The sequence below is a fragment of the Pristiophorus japonicus genome, chromosome 16 (assembly GCF_044704955.1).
Source record: "Pristiophorus japonicus isolate sPriJap1 chromosome 16, sPriJap1.hap1, whole genome shotgun sequence".
Taxonomy (NCBI): Eukaryota; Metazoa; Chordata; class Chondrichthyes; family Pristiophoridae; genus Pristiophorus; species Pristiophorus japonicus.
The window spans coordinates 18026841-18042880 of NC_091992.1; the positions used below are offsets into that span (position 1 = coordinate 18026841).

Sequence of the window (16040 nt, forward strand, 5' to 3'; positions counted from 1 at the left end):
GCCTGAACATAGAGAGGTGGGTATTTATTAGCGGAGAAGTCAGTGTAGGCTCTGATCTGGTTAATGGAGGATAAGATCTTCAGAGAAAATTAAGGGGAGAACTGTAGATTTAACGCAGTATTATTTAACCAGAACCAAATCCCATGTGACTTGCATATTTTCAGATATTGAGGCCCTCAAGTATTGCTCAGTGGGGTCATGTCTGACAGGATTACAGGCTTGTATAATTCTGCTCAGTTTAAAACCATGAATGTAGCTGAAAGCGTGATATAATAGGAATTAACATGTAAATATATAATTGGAGATTAACTCAACAACATAGAAATAGCATCACTTGTAGATTGACATTATGGCTCAGCAATCTATTGAATTTCAAGTTGATTAAATTAAATTATCTGATAACTACAGCTTTTAGGAAATTTCCACTTTAGTCTTCTTATTTATATTGCTTCATGCAAATTAGGGTTGTATTGGCTAGAATTTAGAAGGCTAACAGGTGATCTGATCAAAGTTTTCAAGATATTAAGGGGAGCAGATAAGGTAGATAGAGAGAAACTATTTCTACTGGTGATTCTAAGACCAGGAGGCATAGTCTAAAGATCAGAGCCAGACTTTTAAGGAGTGAAATTAGGAACACTTCTACACACAAAGGGTAGAAGAAGTTTGGAACTCTCTTCTGAAAATGGCAATTGATCCTATATCAATTGTTGTTTTTAAATCTGAGATTGATAGCTTTCTGTTAACCAAAGGGATATGGGGCAAAGGCGGGTATATGGATTTAGGTCGCAGATCAGCTATGATCTCATTGAATCACAGAGCAGGCTGAATGGCCTACTGCTGTTCCTATGTTCCTATAAATTACTGAATAATTTTTTTTGTGACAAAAAAGCCTTCGAATTATCGGGAGTTGAGTGTATTGCAGCTTCCTCAGTGTAATGGTTATTTGTTTGTTCAAATCCTTGCAATATTCTTGTTCTTGATGTAGCACAAAAACACTTAAAAACCTGTATTGTGAATTCCCCCTTACAGGAAGAAGCTGTAACTTAAAGTTGCAGAGGTCTAGTCTTTATTTTTCAAAATGAAGTCAGCAGTATCCAATCGATAGTGTGTGTTTGTCCATCAGAGTTGAGATATTTGATCAAATTCTGGTGGCCAACTAGCGGACGAGATCAATTTGGTGACTGATCAGTTTAGTTATAGAATGTGTGCTATGCTATACAGATTTGGTCACAAACTGAAATTAATGATCTTTAGATTGTGGTTTCAAAATAAAAATGTATTGAAGTTCGTAAATGCATCCATCACACTTTCGGCATCACACTGACTCACTGTATCGTACTTCAAAAAAAAATGAACAAAAGAAAATCATTCATTTCTAAAGTAGAGATACCTCCTGCCAACAGAAAATAAGTTGACTTTGCGTCATGCTTTTATATAAAAACATTAATTGAAAAGAAAGCGAGTCTAATCGCTAACTAACCCGTGCATCTTTCTCTCATTGACCCAGAAAGGTGCAGGAATTCCCCCTCATGGCCTTAAAGGGACGCTTTAAGTTGCACACAACTGCACTTCAGCAGCAGAATTATACATAGTGCGTTGCGTAGTATAATGGTCCCGTCCTTGTAAAACAGCATCGCCTCTAATCTAGTGCGAACAGCACCAGAAGAAGTGAGTTAACATAATTATAAAATGTAATATATATGAATATTGCTTGGTTCTAACAAGTAACGTTGTGAAAGCTCAGTTAAAGGAAATGCCGTCGACTGAAGCAAGGAATTAATGGCTGTTGGTGTATTAGCCACGCTGAGTCCTGGTAAAGTAACTCCAAGCAAAGAGTCTTTTTCATACCATTGTATTAATAATGGAAGAGAAGTGGGACACTGTATAGTTACGGGTTGAAATGTAATTGTATTTGTGCTCTTCCCTTCCTCTGCCACTCGAGAGTTGTGAAATTACCCAGACTATACCAAGGGCTTTTTATTTAAACAAACGTTAAATTGGAGCAGTGAACGGTTTAGAATCACAGTGCCATTAGACCCAGGGATGGCAGTGTTGTGAAAATGCTGCGTTTTTTTAAAAAAAACACCCCTGTGCCAAAATGATGTAACAACCATGGTACCTGACCAGTGTTGTTTTATGCTCTTTTGAATAACCGAGTCTGTTTCTTGAGATTACACAAAGCAATCACGAGCCTTAAGAATCAAAACATTCCTGAGAAGGGACCATTTATAGTCCAGCGTTTATATGTTTAAGAATAATAAAAATAAAGCACGCACTACTTGATGTGATATAACAGCATATTTACTTCAGTCCATTAAGAAAATGTTATAAAAGTATATCCCATAATACTCGGTGCCTCTTTACTGCGTGTACTTTAGTTTAAACACCACCTCGACTGTGATTAATGGTGTGAAGTTGAGCTGCACAATTATGTTATATGTAACTTTTAAAAGCCTTGCTTACACAACCAAAATGACTGAATCAAAACACTAGCATTTGATTTTGATCTTACCACTGCTGATTTGAGTTAAAAGTTACATTTTAGATTGACTAAATGTGAGCAATGTGTAAACTTAAAAGGGCCCACCATGTAAAAAATATTTAAAATTCCTTTCCTGGTGGATCAGCTTGAGGCCAGCCAAGCAGAATCTCTCAATTAATTTCAAAACCGGCTGAGATGGCATGCTCAATGACAGCAGCAGCAAATGCATGAGAAAAAATAATTGCCACCAATCACAGGGTTTGGTATTTGCAATAAAGATTGACATGTGAAGGGCTTCATTAGAATGGTTGAAAAACTTACAAAAAAATTATGTTGTGTAAGCAGGCTAAATTACATTTTATATGTGTGGCTGAGCCAAACTGAAGGCTAACTCTTGGATTAACATGAGTAGAGTGAGACACTTGCATTTATTGATGGCTTCCTTTACATTAGTTTACATTTGATCCTCTCTGATTTTCTGAGCTCTTGAATGTACTGTGCCTATTTGATTTGCAGTACATAGCCCTGTGATCTCACGCAAATGTCTTGGAGGTATAACACGGAGCAAGTCTGAAGTGAATTTGTTTTAATCTGAATCTAGGCCCCCCTTATTGCTGTGTTGTGCCATTCAGTCTGAACTCACTTTCAGCGTGAAAAACAATTACTTGTAGTGTGTTCTAGCAAACTTGAGCTGATGTTTTCCATACATATCGCAAGGATTTATTGTATCTGCCTAGAGTTTTACATTAGAAATTGTTTACAACCAATATGAATAGTAAAGATTTTAATCATGTTAGTACCAAAATAGTATTCTGAGACAATCGTTCGTTGAATTCTGACCAGGAATTTGTTTTTACTCCAATTCAAAATCTTATCTTAGTGGGGTTTTTGTAAAAATAAATCTCTACTAGCCACTAATGAGGGTGCAAAATATTCTGAACCATTCTATTCTTAACAGGTGTAGAATTAACATATCTGTGCTGAAAACAGGGTTGGAATTCATTTTAATTATTTTCTTTGGTTTCATGTCTAACTTTTCTGTGTCTAACCAAAAATTCTGCAAAATTTCTTTGTTTCAAATCAGCTTTACTGATGACTTAATCCTACATAGTGGAGTCCGAATAAAAGCATACCTGACGCAAGCATAAAAGCCAAATTTCTGATCTAAATTCAGTGTAAGAAGAGATGCCTGAAATCTCTGGTAATCAATATTGGTTATGCCTTTATCAGGATTCAACTACATTCTAACAAATTTATCTTATTGCTTTTTGTAATGAAATGCAATCTCTTGTATAAAAAATGCTTAATGCTTTCAAAGACCTTCTACCTGAATCTGCTTTCTTAAGCTTTTCTTTCTGTATTTTGCTCTGTTTGCTGAGGTGCTGCATGTGAAGCCTAATCTGTATTTTAAATAGCTGTAACACTCTGTAATGTATGACTACTGCATATAGTATTTTCTGACTTTTTTTCTGAAGTAGCATCTTCCTAATAAACATTGATCTTGGAATATTTGATGGTGTAATGTCATGTTGACTTGCCCACAGCAAGTGGTGCGTGGCCTATTTATCAAACTCCTGCAAGTTTACAAAAACATTTGAACAGAATGAATGTGTGATGCACTGACAACGATATGTAAAACCAATTTTTTTTTTAAACCACAATAAATTTCAGATCAAGATTACAAAAAATTGTTTGGTTTGGCCATTGAAGGCTAAATGATTTAAATGATCTAACTGCTGTCAAATATTTTGCATGCCATCTACATCTTTGTCATAAGGAAGACTCTTGAGATGTGATTTATATCCCACAATTGTTTTTTTCTGTAGCTGTTTCATTACAGCCAGTTTAACTAGTGTGATCATATTTTGGGATCTTAATTTTTTTGGGGGGTGGGGGGGGTTAAACTTGTTGATCTCGCTTGCTGACAGAATCCTAAGAAAAATTCTCCCTCAGTCACTGCAATTGTGTTCCATTCTTTTACGTTCTCTTTTTGTCTGTATTTCCATTTCTTTCTTCCCCCCCCCCCCCCCCCACCTTTCTCTCTCTGGTTCTCATCCACTTTGTCATTGTCATCTTTCTCCGTCTTTGTCTTTAACTCCTTTTGTTTCAATTTCTGTTCCCTCCATTCAAGAGTCTCCACCCCGCTGTCTCATCTGTCTCCAATTATCCCTCACACTGCATGCCTCTCAACACATGTTGCTTTACTGATTTTACTCAGTTTGAATTTTTTTTTACTTTGGAACTCCCTCTTTTTAAAACCTACCTTTTTGACCATGCCTTTGATTATCTCTCCTGACTACTCAGCAACACCCGAGGGCATTTGTGCTCTCCTACGTGAAGTGCCGTGAAGCAGTCAAAAAGTTTTGTTGTAAAGGCGAGGACATGCAGCAAGAAGGTTGATAATGTGTTGGAGATGGGTACCAGGTCCGGGTGGAGAGGGGCAGGGGACCAAAGCTATCCTGGAATTGCTGTATTGCACGGGTGAAAGAGAACCTGGGGCCTGGGTTGGGAGTAAGGACATAGGGGCTGAAAGGAACACAGGCAAGGAGGAGAGCAGTCTGGAAATGATGCCTAACGATAGTCAAATAGCCTTTCTGTTGCTGCAGTGGAAGAGGAGCCACGGCTCCGACCAATGCCAAAACATGGGGGCCACTGCATCACTGGAGAGGCTGAAGGGCTGGCACAAAGGCTCGATTGGAAGAGAGTGTCACGTTCTGGTTGGGAAGGACTGGAGCTGTCGGGCATAAGGTTGGGATTGGAAGGGAAGGAGGGGAAGGGCAGGCCGTGGCCAGGCATGAGGCAGCACAAAGCTAAGGACTGCAGCTGCAGGTTGTCCTTCAGGACCAGGGAAAGTGGCATGATTTGGGCATTGAGCTGGGGAGAGTAGTGGGAGCAGGGTCTGCATGTGGAGAATAGAGAGAGTGACAGGAGTGGAACATAGAGCCGGAATGGGCCCGAGAACTATGCAGAGCTGTAAGCCTATATAACTATCTCTCCTGCAATGGAGGCAGCAGAACTGGAGTACTCCAGTTGGACTACAGGAGGAGGGAAGGGAGGCAGAGCTGGTGCCCTTGGTGTGAGTCAAATGCCTGGGAGTGAGAGGAGAATGGGAACTCACATGACAGCGAAATAACTACATTAAAAGCTCACTACAACATTACAATCAAACAGCATGACAGGCAAGCATATCGATCAAATATTTATGTTACTGACCGATTTCCTACGGCATTGCTTACAGTGAATTAGCAGATATCCTGCATTCTAACAATAATGTTATCAACAAAGTGTGACTGGGAAAGTGTTACAGAAGTATATGTGACATTTACAAGAAGTGTGTACTATATGCAAGACATTTCATGTATCAACCACATGATTAAAAATGAATTGGATAAAGAGGTTAAAAATTGCATTTGAAGACGCGATGCCTGTTAGTTAGGTGTTAGTGTGATCTGACTTTGAAATGATTATGTTTTCAACATTCTCAAAACAAATTTTCATCGACAGAAAATATAAATTCGAACAATATGTTATCTCCATAACCTGTGAACTATTATGCAGAACTGGGCTTATATTTACTGCAAAGTATTTTCTTCAAGGCTTCCTGGGAGATGCAATAAGGTACTACATAATTGCAAGTCTTTAAGTTGGGCTCAACATTTCTATCAATGACTTTTAGCTTTTCCATTTGTTTTGATCAGTTAGTTAAATCCTGTAAATTTGTAAAAGAAATCTGACTGGATTAACAATTCTACAATACCTTACCTTATTCAATTCTACCAGCTCTGACTGTGTCCAGTGAAGCACAAGTGTGGATTTTATTCATAGCTTTTTTGCAGCCGGGTAACTATTAGAATTGACACCAAGCATGAATCAACAACGTTTTGTCTTGTCGTTGTTAAATGCACATTTTGTTTGAGGATTATAATTTATTTTCTAAAGCTTAAGATTTTCCTCCCACCCCTCCAATTTCCTCAATCAGTTTTGAAAAATTGAATGCAGTTATCTGCATCTCAATTTTTTTTAAACTGTGAGTAACATAAAGACAACTTTGACATTGAACGATATTCCCAGTAGCCTTGCTTAGTTAATCCATTCTTCAAAGATGTCGTGCTAGTTTGCAGGCTTGATTCCATTGCCACTGAGGTCTTGATCTCAGCGCTAAATTTGAAAAGAGGTGCATCTAGTAGTCACCTGCCCACAGAAAAGGGGAAAATCTGAGGGAGATTTGTCCTTCGCCACTTTGCAGCATCCAATTCAGAGCAGCAATGCAGAAGGCCAGGGAACCGATCATCTTCCTTATTCTAATAAGTACCTGGCCCTGAGAATGGGTAGAATATTCCCCTAAGTTATTAAAAAAAAAAAAATGTTTTAAAGAAAAATAAAATGTTTTAACGAAAAATAATAGTATTGAAGGTGCTTCTGGCGATTGTCCTTTCTTTCTGCTGTCATTAAGTGCCTCATGTTTTTGTGGGGGGGGGGAGGAGGGTGGGGGAACTTTTTTCATGTCATGCTAAACTTTTGGAATTTGGTTAGCTTGCTGGATGAGTTGTAGGCTCCTTGTTTGCTAAAAAAGGAATTCTATCTGCCCTATTTGTGAGCTAATCCTGTTTCTAATACGAGGTTCAGCCAGTGTTTGGGTTGTGAAGGTGACTTTTAACAGTCTTGCAGTAACTAGCAAAGACTTTGAGAACATGTTACAAGTATCCTTGGCAATTAGCTGCTGATTTGTACTTCCCACCATACATAAACCTGACCAGGAAGGTTTACTTTGTGCCTCCTCTCACCAGCTTTTTAGCGACCATTATTTCCATCAGTTTTTGCACTTATCCCTCGCCCTAAAGGGTGAGCAGTTTGGGAGGGGGCAGAGGTTATTCCTGGCCATCGTTTGCACTGTTGCATTGCGATCTAGTCGGAGGATGAACCACCCCATTGGTATTTCTCTCTCTCTTGCCCTCCCCTCTCCCATATATCTCTCAAATCCTCATTAAGTGTTTCGCTGCTCAGAATTGATCAATGTGATTCTCAACTGAGCATTGTCCAAACCTGGCCGACAAAGAAGACTTGACTTTGAATATCAACGACTGTTATCATTTCAACTTCTGGGTCTGCTGATCAGGTGTCTAGTAGTTTTCATGTCTGTGTTGGGCCTGTATCGAGTCCAGGTTATCTATTTTTATAATCCAGAAATTCTAAGCTACTTGTATTTATAATATCAAAACAATGCACCAATTATATTCAGAGCTTTTGATAGCCGATGCCCAGTCGGATTAGGTTGGTAAGAACTCATTTACTGTACCGAGCTTTGATCTTCCATGCAGAAATCCACCTATTTTAACATCTGTAGCAAGCTAGATTTTTGATGGGGCAGGTTATTCAAAGGAGCACGCAGCCATTTCGTTACATTGAGACAGAAAAACAAATTTAAAATTCCTTATAACGGATAAGCTTGATGAAGTTGAGTCTGAATAAAGATCTAGCAAATCCAAGAACAGATTTAAGGTGTTTGGCAAAAAAACCAGAGGCTACATGAGGACAAAAAACATTTACGCAATGAAATGGTTAGGATTTGGAATGCATTGCCTGATCGGGTGGTGGATACAGCTTCAACAGTGGCCTTCAAAAGGGAATTGGAGAAATACTTGAAGGAGAAAAAATTGCAAGGATATGAGGAGAGAGCAGGGGAGCGAAAATAACTGGATTGCTCTTCGAGAGTCGGCACAGACTCGATGGGCCAAATGGCCTCACACTCTGATTCACATGAGTGAGCGCAGGCTGTATCCAGATATGACTTGCGGCTAGCTTTAAAGTACTTTATTATAGCTTGATGGTACTTGAATAGTTGTTCCTAATGACAGGTGAGACTGTGATCTTGAATGCTTCTTAAGATGAGCTCCTGTTCAGAAGTTGACTGGCATTCTATCGTTGAAATTTAAAAAAAACAAATGTAATCAGCTGTGGTTGCAGTATTCAAAACAATCTAATTTTTATCTTGTTAATAATAACGCTCTGTGCTTTCCCGCAGAGTGGTAGTTTTAGTTTCAGCGCAGCTGTTAATTTATTCTGACCATTACTGTCGGCGATCGTCTGCATTTGCCGCAGCTTTCATTCCCGATCTTGTCCATCAGACTGCTGTTTGGCAGCATGTTGGTATTGTGTTCAGGCTAATGTCACCACCATTAGAGACAACGGAAAGCTATATCTGACAATGTAGGAAATTAAATATTAGTCATCTTTTTTTTAAAAAAAGATGCCAATGACTTCCTTTGGTCTGTGAATCAGGATATCACATTGAAGATTGCAGAGGCAAGATTGACAAATTGCCATAAATGGTTGAATTAAAAAAAAAAAAAAATGTTTTTAACGTGTTTCCCTGCACTGCAGAAGTATTCGCATGCATTGATATTGGTCGGATGATCTGTTCACCAACCTGTCCTATTGGCACCCTAACTGACTGCTTGGAGATGGAGAGGAATGGCTCAGGCCCAGGCCCAGGCCCACGATGACTGTTCCATCCTGTAGGGAGCTACTGATCCTTACCTTTGCCCTCTGCCTGGTCAAGATCAGGAACTGGCTGAGTGGGATATCATGGGTGCTTGTCACTCTTTTTTAAAAAAAAAAAATAAAAACAAATTCTGATTTGTGTACATTTTTGCTGGCTGACTAAATGCAGCAGAACCAACCCAAAACCATCAGAAATGTTAACCGCTTAGACGGCTGAATTACCTCTCAACTTAACAGAGCTGAATACGCTGTCATTGAGATCTAGTCGGAGGATGAACCACCCCATTGGTATTTCTCTCGCTCTTGCCCTCCCCTCTCCCATACATCTCTCAAATCCTCATTAAGTGTTTCGCTGCTCAGAATTGATCAATGTGATTCTCAACTGAGCATTGTCCAAACCTGACCGACAAAGAAGACTTGACTTTGAATATCAACGACTGTTATCATTTCAACTTCTGGGACTGCTGATCAGGTGTCTAGTAGTCTTCATGTCTGTGTTGGGCCTGTCTCGAGTCCAGGTTATCTATTTTTATAATCCAGAAATTCTAAGCCACTTGTATCCATAATATCAAAACAATGCATACTTTGGGTTATCTGTTATCACATTGCCATGTACAGAACACCTAAGAATGAACAGGCCACGCTTGTCTTGTCGTGAGAGCAATGGTTGAGGATGTAACAATAACATGCTGGTTACGATCAGCACCGCCCTTCAGCTTTACAGAGCTGAAGCTGCTACCAAATCTGTTTCAATGTAAGTTTGGAGCACCGCTATCTTTAACATGAGCGACTCCAGGCCTCAAGCTGAAAGAGAAATGACATTTGTCAGCGTAAGACCAATCAGTCCAACGCTAAAGTATTTTCTTGCCACATTAGCTGAAAAAATAAATGTTGAAACTGTGCTTCAGCAACAACAACCATTCTAATCAGTTTTGACATTATTTTAATCACTTGGAGCAGATGTCAGCTTTGCTTCTGAAAACCTTAGAAGACCGTGCCAGTGGCTCTGAACGCGATCTCGAATGAATTAATCTGCTGAAATGCAAATAATCAGCAAGGATGTGCAGCTACTGATCAACTTCAGTCTTTGTAGATTATTTGTTGTACAGTTAAGTGCTTAAAGAACTGTCATTCTGCCAAACTAGAGCCTGACTTTAAAATTCAAAGTTTAAGGTCAATGATCAGAATTCACTGTTTCTTTCAGATCTGGATGACTTTAAGTTCGACCCCTTTGGTAACTTCAGTAACGGCTCTGCAGTGAGCAGTCTAACCAGCTACGATTGGTCCGAGAAAGAAGACTCTGGCACCCAGATTAAGAAGCAGCCACCTTTCTTCCTCAACACCGAAGGCAGATCCTTGTCCTCCACCTCGGTGCTTCAGAAGAAAGAAACCTCTTTCGGCAGCTCCGAGAACATCACTATGACGACTGTCTCCACGGTAACGACATTCTCGGTTGAGGATACCAGCTCACAGCACAAGTTTGATGCTTTTGGAGACTTCAAAGAAACTGCAGAACGGACCAAAGAGAAAAAGGAAGGAGATGATAATTTTGGAGAATTTGCGGTTACCTCATCGAGAGAGGGGCAGATAACTAAACCGAATGTGGCTGAGTTAGGCCTGGGTGATGCAGAGCAAAGGACCGCAGTCTCTGTCTCAAATGGGGTTTCTTCTGAAGAGACAAAAACTGAAGCCTTTGATGAATTTGGTGAATTCCAAAGTGAAAAGCCCAAAATTAGTAAATTTGATTTTCTTATGGCTAGTTCCCAGGGCAAGGTAAAGTCCAGCGAGGAGATGATCAAGAGTGAGATGGAGACCTTTGACCTTTCTATGCAAGGTATGTACAGACAGTCTTAAGTTGATTGTAATATTATTACTTCTGGATGCTTAACCTCAAACTTGGATATTGCCAAAAGCTGTTTTTGCTGAAAACGCAATTTAGATCTTGGATTTTCGAGAAAATAGTTGTGCCTTCATGATAATAAAAGCAAAATAATAGTTGGTAATTCTGTCTAGTCTGAATTTACAAAGAATAAAGTTATTGATTGCACATGTGCCTTATTAACTCACTTTAAAGTGTGGTAAAATGAATTTCCTCCTCGATAGCTTACATTTCATAGAATCATAGAATAGTTACAGCATAGGGGGAGGCCATTCAGTCCATCGAGCCCATGTAGGAAACCTCCCAAGCTTTCACAGGGCAGGACTGACATATGAAGAAAGACTGGAATTTAGAAGAATGAGAGGGGATCGCATAGAAACATATAAAATTCTGACGGGATTGGACAGGTTAGATGCAGGAGGAATGTTCCCAATGTTGGGGAAGTCCAGAACCAGGGGTCACAGTCTAAGGATAAGGGGTAAGCCATTTAGGACCGAGATGAGGAGAAACTTCTTCACTCAGAGAGTTGTGAACCTGTGGAATTCTCTACCACAGAAAGTTGTTGGAGGCCAGTTCGTTAGATATATGCAAAAAGGAGTTAGATGTGGCCCTTACGGCTAAAGGGATCAAGGAGTATGGAGAGAAAGCAGGAATGGGGTACTGAAGTTGCGTGATCAGCCATGATCATATTGAATGGTGGTGCAGGCTCGAAGGGCCAAATGGCCTACTCCTGCACCTACTTTCTATGTTTCTATGGCCATAAGTGGAAGCCAAGCCAAAGAAGGAGATATTAGGAGCAGTGATCATAAGCTTGGTCAAAGAGATGGGTCTTAAAGGAGGAGAGGAAGGTGAAGAGGGGCAGGAGTTTAGGGAGAGATTTCAGCGGGTGGGGCCGAGGCAGCTGAAGGCTGAAAGTGATGGTGGGGATGCACAAGAAGCCAGAATCAGAGGAACCGAGCGCTCTGGAGCAGTGGGTAGTGCTGGAGAAGGTTAGAGCGATGGGGAGAGGCTAGGCCCTGGAAGGATTAAACACCAGGATAAGAATTTTACATTTGAGGCACAAGGAGACTGGAAGTGATTGTAGGTCAGCGAGGACAGAGGTGGTGGGTCAGCAAGACTTGGTACGAGATGCAATCTGTGCAGCAGAGGTCTTGATGAGTTGAAGTTTACAGAGGACAGATGATGGGTTGGAGACAGGCGATGTTACGCAGGTGGAATTAGGCAGCCTTTTTGATGGAGAGGATTTTTTTTTTATTCATTCACAGGATGTGGGTGTCACTGGCAAGGCCAGCATTTACTGGCCATTCCTAATTGCCCTTGAGAAGGTGGAGGTGAGTCACCACCTTGAACCGCTGCAGTCCGTGTGGTGAGGTTACTCCCACACATAGTTAGGGAGCTAGTTCCAGGATTTTTACCCAGCGACGATGAAGGAATGGCGATATATTTCCAAGTCGGGGTGCTGTGTGGCTTGGAGGGTAGCTTGGAGGTGGTGGTGTTCCCATGCGCCTGCTGCCCTTGTCCTTCTAAGTGGTTGAGGTCGTGAGTTATGGGATCGGAAGCTTCGTTTGTGGCTGAATAGGATGCCAAGGTTGCAAATAGTTTGGTTCAGCCTAAGAAATGGGAGGGGGATGGAGTCCTCCATCAAACTGCTCAGTTCAGTTAAGCACTTCCCCCTTGTGTTGGAGCCAAACCCCTCTTCACATTCCCCCAAAACCTCACCCGCTTGTTGAAATCCCCCAGAAACTTTAATATCGCCTGTGACAATTTTTTAATTTGCAGTAAAAGCCATTAATTAGGTAATGTGTTTTTGTCTTCTAAAACTTTGCCAAGAAAAAATATTGCTTGCTTCTGAGTTTTGAGATAGCTGAGTGCAAGAGTCAGTTAATGAAAAATGTTTGCACTTCAGAAAAGGAAAAATGGTCTAACGGTGGTTGAGATCTCAGTGAGGAAGATTCTCGATGTACTGTGCAATCCAGTAGTTTGTATCGTAACGTTCAAAGGATCAAATTAACTGGCACACTTTGAAATTCTATGATATCTAATTGTGTTAATATCGATATTAAAATACCCCAAAATGTTGAACCTTTTCTTATAAGCAGAGGATTATCTAATAAATTATTGACTGAAGCCTCTGCCATGAGAACTGCTCCTTTCCATGGTTAGAATTTTGCAGTGTATTGGCCAGACATAATTTGTGTTTCTGTGACTTTCTCTCAAATGGAGTAACTTGTTTAACACAAGATTTCAACTCCACCCCTGCAGGATCTCATAAAAGGAGTCTGAGCCTAGGGGATAAAGAAGTGACCCGAACTCCACCAGCTTCAGAGCAGCCTTTCAGGGACCGATCAAATACCCTAAATGAGAAACCAGCACCACTGCCTGTCATCAGGGACAAGTATAAGGACCTAACGGGGGAAGTGGAGGTAAAGGTTGCATGTTCAGAAAACAATTACTGGTTAAGCACGGAGCTGGAAGGTGTTTGCGATTTACATTTGGAGCTGGGGGAGAAATTTGTAATTGTTCTCAGTTTCTAGCTTCAGAATCTCTGTGCCCGGTTCCAGGTTTTGTTCTGCAGGAGAAGTTACACATTGTAGGAGAGGAACTGGCCCAACTCACTGGCACCAGGGGGGCTCTGAAACCGAGGCCAGGCAAGGAATGGCTTTGAGAAATTCATTTACGTCCATATTAAGAGGTTAAATTTAAGAGGGTGGTTTACTTGCAAACAGTATGTGTTAAGCGTTTCAAAATAAATGAACAAAACTTGTAAATACAGTTGTATTTTTTTTTAGTCCGCAATATTTTCTATAGCAGTTTCACAGCTGGTTACAGGGATGCCATCCTACCTGCAACACGCTGCAAGAAGATATTCACAGCTGGTGGAAAAAGTGTTACAAGCTAGATTTCTTTAGAGCTCAGCAACAAATTATCCTCTATATAGGATTATGTCCATGATAACTGGTGAGATTTACTTACCTTTAATGTTTGATTGAACCTGTGGAATTCTCTACCACAGAAAGTTGTTGAGGCCAATTCACTAAATATATTCAAAAAGGAGTTAAATGTAATCCTTATTACGAGGGGGATCAAGGGGTATGGCGAGAAAGCAGGAATGGGGTACTGAAGTTGCATGTTCAGCCATGAACTCATTGAATGGCGGTGCAGGCTCGAAGGGCCGAATGGCCTACTCCTGCACCTATTTTCTTTTTCTATGTTTCTATGATAGAAAACAAAACTTAACAGTTTTCCTTCAGGCCTAAAGTTTGAAGTAGGTATGATATATTACAGATTTTTGGGGTTCTGTGCTGGATGATTATTTAATATCTCGCTTGACTGCCTTGTGGTGACTAGTTCTGTTACCAGGACCACCCATGCGTGTAATGGTTTTATCAGTTCCTGACCTGGGCACTCATTAATGTGCATCATAGAGAAGCACATTTAGACGATTCTTACAACAGCTGTAGTATTTGCTTAATTGCTATTTCAGTTTGACCACAGTCGGCTATATTTATTTTAGTATACGATGTATGGAAGGAGTTGGATGTAGGTTCAAATAAAAGTTTGTGAATCACTTCCGTTGTCTCTTTCAGGAGAATGAACGCTACGCTTACGAATGGCAAAGATGTTTAGAAAGTGCATTGCAGGTAAAGCCTTCAACATTTTATGTAGTGCTGCATTACAATGATACGTCATTTTCAGAAGTATATGGGCATTGTCTAGCTGGTCCTGAGTCTGAACTTTCTGTTAATTGACAAGGGGGGGTACAGTTGTACGTTCACTTTTTGAATCAGTTTACAGCAACTCTAAAGTAAGTTTAAAATCTGACTCCTGGATGCCGCAGTATGAGATCCCTGCTGGGGAGACCCTTCCACTCCACTTGGGTTTGACACCACAGGGAGTTTAACACCAGTGAGTAGGCCATTGAATTGAGTTTAAATTGTACTCTGATGCTCTGTTGGGCCTTGCGCATGCTTTACAAACTCAGGCAGAGTTTTAAAAAAACTATATATTTTGTGTGCGTTGATGCTCCCACCTGCACTCACAAGACATTTAAAATTTATTGGCTTGGAGTTCTAGGGGAGTGCAATTCACAGCAACGTACAATGAGGATTTTACTGATTGAACTGCTTGCAGCAACCAGCAATCTCAAATCAGCAGTGCAGTATCATTGCAGCTCGGGCCACTTCCATCTCCATCGATGTAGAGTAGGTAAGGTACTGTGATTGAAACTGGACTCGGGAGTTAATTTCCCCAGTTGGACTGGAAAATGCAGTGCTTCTCGGTTCTACATAGTCTGAAATGTTAAACAAGCATTTGTTATGCGACTGCAGCTTGTTGTTTAACTTGCTTTACAAAAGGCATAATGCTGGATAGTTCATAGTTTGCTGTGAAAATTGTCTAATGGAGTGCCACCAGTCAGAATATTATTCTTGTCCAGCATCCACATGAGATGCTAAATAAATGTGACTGATACTGGTTTTGTTTACACAGTTGAGTCTTGGTCATAATGAACAAAAATAACTGCAACAGGGATATTGTTTAGTGTTTTGTTTATATCACTTGTCTTTTTGACCTCTCTTTGGGTTTGAGGTGGCTCCAAAGTAACATGCCAGATGAAGGAATTAGAACCAAATCAAGCCTCTGTGGCAGGCTTGGTAATCTGATACCTCAACCAAGCAGAGCAGGACATGGTTGATGGTTAACCAGCCAGCCTGGTTCATTAATGGGACATGGAGGCATAGGGTGCTGGGATTCTTCCACACTCCATGTCAGGCAAACGGAAACCCAAACTCTGTGGATTTCCACCTTGGAGACCCTTAAGCATAGTGATGGGTTTCTGGGTATGTCAGACACTCAGCTGCCCAAAAATACGTGTTTCTTTAATTCAATATTTTGACATTTATTTTTGGATTGACGTATCTTTTTGTGGGATATTAATGTGAAATAGAATTTTTATTTTGTCTGCCAGAAAAGAAAGTCTTGCATTCAATGTTGCCTCAAATTTGGTTTCTGTGAAGTGGCTGTGCGACCCAAAAAAATTTTCGCTCATGCGCAGTTTCTCCCATTTAAAAGCCGGTGAGCGGCCTGAGCGGGACCTTTACAACCAATGAATTACTTTTGAAATGTTGTTTTGTAGGCAAATGCGGCAGCCAATTTGCACACAACAAAGTCCCACAAACA

At 40.5% G+C, this 16040-nt stretch overlaps 1 protein-coding gene across 6 annotated transcripts in view; it reads left to right on the forward strand.

The window, feature by feature from the left end:
* synrg (synergin, gamma) overlaps positions 1-16040 on the forward strand; it is a 117405-nt gene that overhangs the window by 66698 nt on the left and 34667 nt on the right. For all 6 annotated transcript variants that reach the window (XM_070857061.1, XM_070857062.1, XM_070857064.1 and 3 more), the window contains 3 exons: positions 10188-10817; positions 13125-13285; positions 14450-14503. In XM_070857061.1, the coding sequence (XP_070713162.1) occupies positions 10188-10817; positions 13125-13285; positions 14450-14503 (845 nt within the window). The remainder of the gene's footprint in view (positions 1-10187; positions 10818-13124; positions 13286-14449; positions 14504-16040) is intronic.